This window comes from Daktulosphaira vitifoliae, unplaced genomic scaffold (assembly GCF_025091365.1).
Source record: "Daktulosphaira vitifoliae isolate Bord-2020 unplaced genomic scaffold, ASM2509136v1 Scaffold_1, whole genome shotgun sequence".
Classification (NCBI taxonomy): domain Eukaryota; kingdom Metazoa; phylum Arthropoda; class Insecta; order Hemiptera; family Phylloxeridae; genus Daktulosphaira; species Daktulosphaira vitifoliae.
In genome coordinates, this window is record NW_026099572.1 from 17,019,861 (window position 1) to 17,030,143 (window position 10,283).

Sequence of the window (10,283 nt, forward strand, 5' to 3'; positions counted from 1 at the left end):
AAAAAAAAAAAAAAAAAAAAAAAAAAAAAAAACACATCATAGTAAAACCAATACCTTCTCAGCTTCGCATCGAAGCTAAAATATAGGAAAAATTAATGATGTTACGAAATCTGATATTTGAGAGTCATACTAAACAAATAAACATTAATTTTAATCAGGCAACAATTTTTGATAACAATTCAAATGATATTTGACTATACTAGTTAGTTTTTTGAATTGATATATATTTGAAACTAATACATATGAAATTTTTGAAATTGTTTGGTTTTCCTACTACTTACTCAAAATATATATTCAACATGGTTAATAAAGGTGGTACTTAGCCTTATAAATTAATATTATTTTTTGTTAGTAATAATTAATCTTACCAGTTAATGTTTGAAAACATTGTAACTTAAATGTATCAGCTTCCAATGTTTCAATCCCTGAACTTCTTGGTTTTGGACTTAATTGAGATGCAATAGCAAACAATGGATAGAACATACTAGCTAAAAATATTTTTTCATTAACAGTCATTTTTGGTCTCCCAAATTTTAAATTTAATGGATAATTGGTAGCATCATCTAACATATCTAATGCATCTTTGCCATCTTCTAGTTTTCTTCCAGACACAGGAATACCATTAATAGCCAATAGGACATGACCGACTAAATGAATAAATAATTTAAATTAGTTTTGATCTTTATATAGTTTTTAATAATACCCAAGATAGTTAAACACTTTTTAATATATGTTTAAATTAATATAAAAATATATTGAATCGAAAAAAGAATCACACAATGCAAATTTTTATCATCTTTTTAGATTCAATGTGAAGATAAAAGGTATTAATTTTACTATGTTTTTTTTTTGTTAATATAAATCATATCTAATTGAAGATATTTCCCTCAAAATTAAAAATAATTTTCTTGTTATCATTAAATGGGTGAATTCCTCAAAAAAAATTACAATTCATAAAAACGGTTAATTTTGTAATTTTTTAAACTTATTTTACTTAAAACTGTCATAACTTTTATCAAAATGAATAAATCAAAACAAATTTTTTTTTTTACAAATACCTTAGGTATTTCACTTGTATAAGGTATATATTTTTTGAATATCTAACCCTTAACATGGGAGGATTCAATACATAGACTTTTGCACAAAAAATTAACTTATTCAACATAACTTTTGAAAATGTTCTGGAAATCCTGACACCTTAACTAAAATTTAATTCTCACAGACATTAAACAAGTTAATTGAGTATTTATACTATAATTGTAACAATATGGAAGAAAATAAAATAAATTTGAGCATTGTAAATTTTGTTTTAAAACATGAAACAGTATTATTATTAATATTGAATATTTCTGAACAATCTATCTTATTATCCAATAAATTAAAGAATCACATAGCATTTAGATATTTTCTACTAGTCTCGACTAATTCAATATTATAATATTTCATTATTACATTATTTATTAAATTTTCAACTCTTATTTTGAAAGTAAATATTATAATAAATTTTGTTTCAGTTAATCCATTCTGACTTGGAATGCAAACAATTAATATCTTAATATTGATAATACTAAAGAGAAATACAATATTTTTTAACGAGATAGGTCTGAAAACTCATTACAATTTCTTTTAACAAAACCTAAAACTCGTATACTTTATTTCGAGTAACTTGAAAATAATAATTAAATTGACCATTCATTTTTTTAAACTAAATCATTGTCTATTAAATGAACTAATTAATTAAGAATTTTGCTATTTAAAAAATTAACCTTTCTAAGGTATAGAGGTTAAAAATATTTCATGATCAAAAAATTAAGAAAAACATGAACCTAGAAAAAAACACAAATATTCTCAATACAATTTTTATTTGTTAACAAAGTGATTTATAATAAATGAATGACTTCATGTAAACTAAACAAGTTTAGTTGGGACATATAAAAATAAGGTGAGTCAAATAAATTTTAAGTATCAAAATAGTTATTTATTATTTATGTAAAGTTATTAATAACAATATTGTTAAAACAATCACCAATCATACCTTTAATAGTATCTCGTTGACCAAAAGAAACCAATAAACGATTATTTTCAAGTAAAAGTTTTAAGTCTAAAGGATAACTAAAAGCTTGTTCGGTTTCAATTTTTGGAACATTGTAATCGTAGTTAAATATTAGTCCTCCAGATTTTGACACAATATACACACCATAAATACCCATTATAATAAAAATCTAAAAAATTAAGAATATATACATATTAACACATAATATGTTCTAATGTAGTAAAATACAATTTATAATAGTATTCTAATTTATTTCATGACATTTTATCACCAGAAAATTATTAGCTTAATCACAATTAAAACCGATAATTTGTTATCAGTATGAAGGGAATTTTCTACCGCTTTATTGCATACACTTTTTTTAATGAGTGTGCGCGCTTTCTTATAAGTAAAAGTAAAAATAGTCGTCTTGATAACAAGAATAAAAACTGTGTTGTGAGTACTGGGGGAGATGATGATGACGTGAAAAACAAAAACTGTAATAAAAAAAAATAAAAACACACTCGAAGTCCGAACCTAGTTGTATAGTTATATCGCTACCAACGCGCAACAATCAACATAGACGATTATTTTTTTTGATCAGTCAAGTGTGTATTTCCCGTATATAAATAAACAACTGCTATACCCAAATAAACGCGGTAGAGCCTTTGTTTTCTACTTTTAAACGTAGTCCAAGGTTTCTTCGAGTCAATATGTCGATATCAATCATTAGAAGCCATAGTTGATGAGCAATTTCATCTATTATTCATGTCACTGGTGTGTATATAGTCTATTAAAAATAATTAAACAGGTAAATAGATTTAATACTGACTACATACTAGTAGACTGATATAATTTGAATTATATTGTAAATTTTCTACAGAAATGCCCATTCAAGCACCACAGTGGACAGATTTTTTGGCATGCCCAGTGTGCTGTAATGCATTTGATGTTAAAGCAAGGCATCCAATAAGTTTAGGATGTGCTCACACAATATGTAAATCGTGCCTCTCAAATTTGCCTAAAAAACAATGTCCATTTGATCAAGTAAATTGAAAATTTTTTATGTCTCTTTTTTTTATTTTTTTTTTTTAATGTAATACCATTATTAATCAAATATTAAAATAGTTTAATGTGTATTTACATGATTAAATTAAAAAAACACATAGTATTTCTAATTGTAGTTATTTTATTAAAGATAAAGCACAAATATTTTTCATTTTTACAATTAAAACTATGTATCATTGAAAATGTTTAATTTAGTTTCAAAGTATTATTTTAGATATTACTTAACATTTCATAATTTCTTACATTGTAAATATCTGAAGTAATTTTGTCAAATAATTCTGAAACAGTTAACATTTAAAGTTTTAATTTAGTCTTTATATCTGTATTATTTGTCAATTAAATATATTGCTTTTTAGAATTTGATTAACATAGAAATTGACCACCTTCCAATTAATTATGCTTTACTTCAATTGGTTGGAGCTACACTACCAATAAATGATAACATTCCTAGATCATTATCAAAATCTATGACGGTTGAAGAACGTCAATTATATAATAAATCGAAAAAATGTGTAGAACATCTTGCTTTATATTTAAAGTCATTTATTACAGGTAAAAGTTAACATTATATATTTAATATTTTTTAATTTTTTAAAAATGAAGTATTTATGAATGAATATATTAGGTGGAGGACAGTCAACAAGTGCTGGACTTTCTCGTCCAATGCAGCGCAAATTGGTTACTCTAATTAATTGCCAAATATTAGAAAATGAAGGTCGTTTAAGAACAATCAGAGCTGCAAGATCATTAGGTGAACGTTGTATGACAGAATTGATACTTCATCATCAGAGTGCTCAACAATTGTCAACTAATTTATGGGCAGCTGTAAGGGCACGTGGTTGTCAATTCCTTGGACCAGCTATGCAAGAAGAAGTTTTAAAATTAGTTTTACTTGCTCTTGAAGATGGCTCTGCTTTGTCTAGAAAAGTTTTGGTTATGTTTGTTGTTCAGCGATTAGAACCACATTTCCCACAAGCATCAAAAACCAGTATTGGCCATGTAGTTCAGTTACTTTATAGAGCTTCATGTTTTAAGGTTAGTTAATATTAAAATAGGTAAAAAATATATCTTATAGAGTTTATGATTCCTGAAGGTTTCAAAACGTGAAGGAGATTCTTCACTTATGCAGCTTAAAGAAGAGTTCCGTACATATGAAAATTTGAGACGTGAGCATGATGCTCAAATCGTAGAAATAGCTACTGAAGCAGGACTTCGAATAGCTCCTGATCAATGGTCAGCACTTCTTTATGGTGATTCTGCTCATAAATCACACATGCAGAGTATTATGGACAAATTACAAAGCCCTCAATCTTTTTCTCAATCTGTTCAAGAGCTTATTATTGCTTTACAACGCACTGGAGATCCAGCAAAACTATCATCTCTAAGATCAAATTTTGAACTTCTAGCAGCAGTTGATCCTAATCCAAGTATTTAATTTTTTTTCACTGTTTATTTAATTAATAATTTGATTATTTTGTTTAGGTCTTGAATGGTGTACATGGGATAAATTATATTCTGTTCTTGAAAGCGCTAAGGTAGTAGTAGCAGGTTTGACAGATTTTGTCAAATCTCATGGAAACAGTAATAAGGGTCTAAAAAATGAGTTAATCCAGAATCAAGCAAACACTACTAGGTATAAAGTTAGTATGTGTAGAGATTTAATGACGCGTGGAACTTGCCCACGAGGTGGAGGCTGTACATTTGCTCATTCTGAAGATGAGATAGAAAAGTAAAAAAAAAAAAAGATAATAATTTTAATAATATAAAAAAAAATTTTAATCCTTCTAGGTATAGAAATAAAAACAGAAAAACTAGAAACATAGCCATTGGTGTTGATCATGAATTTTTAACAAATAAACCTAAGTTTCTACCCAAAGAACAGTATGATTTTATGTGTAATAAAAAACCACTGATGTTACCAGAAAGTAATTTCATAATTTTTCATATTTCATTTTACAGAAAGTCTATGGTTGTTGGTGCTGTAAAATAATTTAAAGTTTTTTTAAATTAAAAAAGAACAAAAACAAAATGTTTGAAGATAATTTTTATTACTTATAAAAATTGTTAATTTACTTAATAAATTTAAGTTACTTTCAATTTTTAGTTTAAGAAATTAACCAAAATCTACTATACTTGAATATTATTATTTTTAATTGAATTTAGATTGATTATAACAGTTTATTTTGAAATTTAGCTACCAAAGAAATTGCTACAATTCCAGTGGAACATTCGTATATTGTACCAAATGGTCAAGCATACTATCAATCTGGTCAACAACAGATGTACCAAGTAGGACAGTATGGTCATGATGTTTATAGGTTAATATAAATAAAATCTTAATTTATATTATATTAAAAATAATAGAGCTATTTTTTTTTCTAATTTTCATTTTAGACCTCATCCTCGTAATATGATGATGAATCCAACTAATCAGATGTATGTGGATCAAAATATAACTAGTCATTCCAATAAAATGGTATACATTTAACTATTAATTACAGTTTTTCATGATTTTTATTTTTCACTTAAATCTGTTAATTAATTTATGCAGAAAAATTTATCCTCAAGTTTAATATCTCTTCAAAATCGCAAACAAGAGCTAATGGGTCAAATAGATAGAGTTATGACAGCTTGTACTCTAACCCCTGACCAAGTAGTAAGTTATTTTCTCATTATATTACCTGTGATTCATTTAAACTATTTTAAAAATAAAATGCTTATTTTATAATTAGTCAATATCTATTTTTATACGATCTCAGTAAATGCAAAATATTTGACAGTGTGATTTATTAAGAGTATAACATCCCATATGTTTATTAAGTAATGATAACATTTTATGAAATTATCTTTATTTTTGTAATTCACAATGAATATCAAGTTTGTTGTAAAAAAAAAACTATTTCTAATGATGGTTTTAAAAATAATTTTTAAGTTACATGGGAATCTATAACTATTTTTGGTAATATTTACTAATGACTATAATTATTTTTGGAATATTACTTTTTCAGTTATCATAATTTTTAGATATAGTCAAAAGGAGTTCACAACATTGTAGTATGTATCATTGTAGTATCTGTGCTAAATGATAAAAAAATAAGAGTGTTGATAAATATTAACTCTCTCCTTACTTTTTCTAAATCTTAAAATGCTAATATCTCAATAGTAATATTACAAAACTGGTTGGTTAGGCCAGTCAACATTTTATTTAGTCAATTCTACTTATAACAGTATAAAAATAATTGTAAGTTCTAATTTAACTTCCATAAGTTACCTTTAATAATTATTCTTTTAGATTTTTCTTTTACAATAAACTTAATATTCATTGTAGTTAATAAAAATAAAGACTATTTAGTAAATTTTTATCATTATTTAACAAAATAAGTAGTATTCTTAATAAATTACACCTTCATTAAAAGTCAACATTTTATTCAATGCTAATGTATATATTTAAAAATATTGCTTCTGAGTATGTTTATAAAATATGTTTGATTATTATTATTAGAACTGTTATAAAATCATTAAAAAAAATTTTATTAACAAGCTTGTCAAATTGTTGTTTAAATGATTGGAAACTAAAAACTTCTTTGTATATATTATACCAATCATTTTGATTTTCTAACTTCTAATGTAATAATTTGTAAATAGTCAAAAAAATTAGAATATAGTTAATTATAATTAGTGATATGATTGGTTTTGATGCTGCGCATTTAAATATATTTTATTATCTCTTAGGACTTTGATCGCTATTCAATGTGGGATAATGGTTTATTTCACCAAAAAAATGGTTTGCCTTCTCCTGTAAATATTCAAACTGGCCGACCAATGTTAATTCGGTAAGTTTTTTTTTTTTTTTAATCATTTTATCTATTATTGAGAAACAGTCATAGAAGAAAAATTGTTTTACATAAATTTCTTAAATTACATGTTACATAATTATTTTAAATATTAAAAAAGATCTTGCAGTATTTGAGTTTTTTCACTCCTATCTTTTAGTTAATTAGATATTTAAATTACGATAAACTTCTATGTAATTTACTAATGTCATAAATTTCTATCCTATTTAATGTAGGCTAGTCATTTTTTTGCTACTAAATTTAGTTATATGTATGGTTAAATATTTGAACATTACAGATCAGATTCAATTTTGGCAGATCCAGATGAATTTGTTCCATTTGATATAGCAGTTAATGGAAAATATGGTCCAATTGGTGGCAATGGTGGAAATCCAACAGCTGAATCCCCACAATCAGCTATTAATAATCAGACTAATGGAAATGGAAAGTCCATACGTCGTCCATGTAGTTTGCCAATACCTTCACAAGCAGCTGCGGCAGCAGCAGCACAAGCTCAATTTTTCAGTTCAACTACTACAACAACTATTAGTACACCCTTGGGTACTCTACGTGGAGCCAGAAATAGCCCAGTAGCTGCATCTTGGTTTTTTAATTCTCCACAGGGCTACCCAGCTGCTGCTCATATTGTTGCATCACCAGTTGGAGCAATTGGTCAGAGTTATATTACTATTCACAGTCCAGCTGGTATGATGGAACCATCCAACTTTTTTAGTAGTCATAAAACACCTAAAAAGTTAGTTATATTTTTTCTCCCATTGTGTAATATTTTATGATTAATTATTTAATTATTAATTAAAACAATTTAATTATTTTTATATTTTAACATGATAGTTTAATTGCCGAGTCTCAAAAAATGAAACATCAATTGAAAAATTTAGAAAAAAAAATCAATGACTTAAAAGTGAGCTTATATAAAATTTAAGGAACTAACTATTTTACAAGTGTTAAAATTTAGGCTCAGTTTATATTTTTTGTTTTTATAAGTAAAAAATTGACCGTGGAGACCGATTTTATAACTTTCATATATAGTGACTTAAATTTAAGTTACATTTTTTAATGTTTCTATAAAAATATATTTTATTATTATAATTTCATAAAATATTTAACTTGAAAAAAAAACAAATTATATAATTAAGGAGAATTTCATAATATACTGGCTTAAATAGTAAATATAATAATTTCAATTTATTGAAGTTAAAACATTTGTAAAATTGCAAACATCCTTAGAATATAATATAAATGTTTTGATAGCAATTAAAATAAATTTAAGACAAAATTTTATTTGTAAAAAATATGTACAGCTTGCTACCCACAATGTTGCTGCTAAAGAAACTGAAAAATTGTCTGAAGAATTGGCACAAATTGAAAAAGATATACAAATTAAAGAACAACAATTTTTGGTAGATATTAACTTTTTTATGTTATAAATAGCTTAGTTTTATGCTCAATTTTATTTTTTTAATTATTAAATATAAGATACAAGTGATAAAAATAATATTTTTAAATTTTAGGGAAATTTAGTTCAAACTTTTTGTTTTTCATATTACATCATGAAAAATTACCCTTTTTGTATGTTTTGTTTACAATTTTTATTTTAAAGTAGAATTATAAATTTTAAGACAAATATAACTAAATTTTTAAATAAATATCAATTTACTCCTTTCATTATTGACTAATATATATAGATATTCCTAACTATTAACCTAATCTAAAATACATTTTTTTGTTGGTAATTTTATTATCTTTTTCTTAATTATTCAAAATATAATTAAGTCGTTTATTTTATATTATCTGGGAATTTCGAATGGATTAGCAAGAATTTTTAAGAGTTATGATATTTCTTTAGTAACATCTAAGAGTAATCATTTATATATCCTAAAGATACAGTAAAAGGGGAGAAAATCAAGCAATGTAAACATTGTAATAAATGGTGATACCCTTAAGCGATAACATTATTGGGGTATACAAGGTGATTCTTATAACTATCCACTCAATTTCTCATAAAATAATGAAATTTTAAAAAAAATTATTGAATTTTATTAGTTACATATATAACTCCATTTATCTGTTATAAAATGATTTTTATTTTTTTAATGACAATATATGTATTAAAATAAAGTAATAGAATAATAGTAATATAAAATAAGTCATTTCTTGGATGCACTTATCCTCACATCTAGGTACAAAAATATGAATATCGTTAGATGCCCTGGTCCAAAAGTTGTTATCGACTATTAATTTTCATAATTCTATAGTTTTCTACTTTATAAGCTAAATTAATACATATGTTGTCATTTAAAAAAATTAAGTTGACACCCTTAGAAGGTATAAAGGAAGGACTTAAAAATTATTTTATAACAGATAAATAGTAATACATGTTACTACAAAATAACTCCAAAAAACTTATTTTATTAAGACAAATAAAGTGCCTAGTATTAAAAGATCTACATTGTAAAGAAAGTGTTTTTTGTAATATGTATGTAAGATTTTTGTGGCTTTTTGAGTTAAATATTTTGTAATTTTCAGTAATTAATGAACTAATTATATTTTTTATTTAAATAACTTTAGACACAGTGGCATTCTGAAACTGCTACTATAACGACTTGGGGTGATGGAATTTGGTCAAGTACCACATCAACTGGTTTCACTACTCAACAAGTTAGTATTCTAGATAAAAAAGTGTAGATTAATATTTATCATTTTCTAAAATGTAATAAAGGACGATTCTTACAACAACAGTAATGTAGTTAAACAAACAGATATAAAATGGGATGGAATTGAAAATGATTCTGAAAGAGCAATAGCCGAAGAAGTTTAAATATTTGAACTGAATAAATATATTAGATAAAATAAAAATTATTTATTGTTTATAGGTTTTAATTTATACCATTTTATTTTATTTGACAAACAACATATACTTAATGCTAAATTAGTTGAATTATTGTGATATTATTGTATTTATACTATTGTTTTCTTATACGACATAAAATTTTTAACTATTGTTTATAATTATTTTGCTGAACTTATACTTTTTGGAATATTTGCCAAAGTTAAATATGACTTATTCATTTTTTTTCTAGTAACATAATTTGTTACATAAATATGTGCAATTTTTTATTTTCTATACGATTGTTTTCATTTAATTATATATAAATAAAATTATAATATTGTTACCATAGTTGTATAACACTACAATATTGTAAAAAAATTTTTATTTCAAAACCCAATTAAGTATTAATCTCACATTGTTGCTTTTTACAGAAAATTGTTATTGTACTTTTGTATATTATACATTTTTTCTATGTATTAATTTTATATATATATATATA

The 10,283-nt window shown here is 24.6% G+C and overlaps 2 protein-coding genes across 2 annotated transcripts in view; one reads left to right on the forward strand and one right to left on the reverse strand.

Moving 5' to 3' along the window:
* The window catches only part of LOC126910499 (trafficking protein particle complex subunit 4), a 12,601-nt gene extending 10,283 nt beyond the window's left edge, over positions 1-2,318 (reverse strand). Inside the window, exons 1-2 of the mRNA XM_050693125.1 lie at positions 2,036-2,318; positions 369-647 (exon numbers count right to left, since the gene is read on the reverse strand). Coding sequence (XP_050549082.1) covers positions 369-647; positions 2,036-2,210 — 454 coding nt within the window. The 5' untranslated portion in view covers positions 2,211-2,318. The remainder of the gene's footprint in view (positions 1-368; positions 648-2,035) is intronic.
* Positions 2,319-2,457: 139 nt separating this feature from the next.
* Positions 2,458-10,149, forward strand: LOC126910451 (roquin-1). Its single transcript, XM_050693035.1, has 16 exons — positions 2,458-2,843; positions 2,916-3,079; positions 3,457-3,652; positions 3,726-4,135; positions 4,194-4,527; positions 4,583-4,829; positions 4,889-5,025; positions 5,295-5,418; positions 5,495-5,576; positions 5,652-5,756; positions 6,833-6,933; positions 7,232-7,687; positions 7,786-7,855; positions 8,256-8,354; positions 9,523-9,612; positions 9,674-10,149. Exons 2-16 carry the CDS (start codon positions 2,918-2,920, stop codon positions 9,770-9,772), a joined length of 2,712 nt encoding a protein of 903 aa, XP_050548992.1. The 5' UTR covers positions 2,458-2,843; positions 2,916-2,917; the 3' UTR covers positions 9,773-10,149.
* Positions 10,150-10,283: the final 134 nt, after the last annotated feature.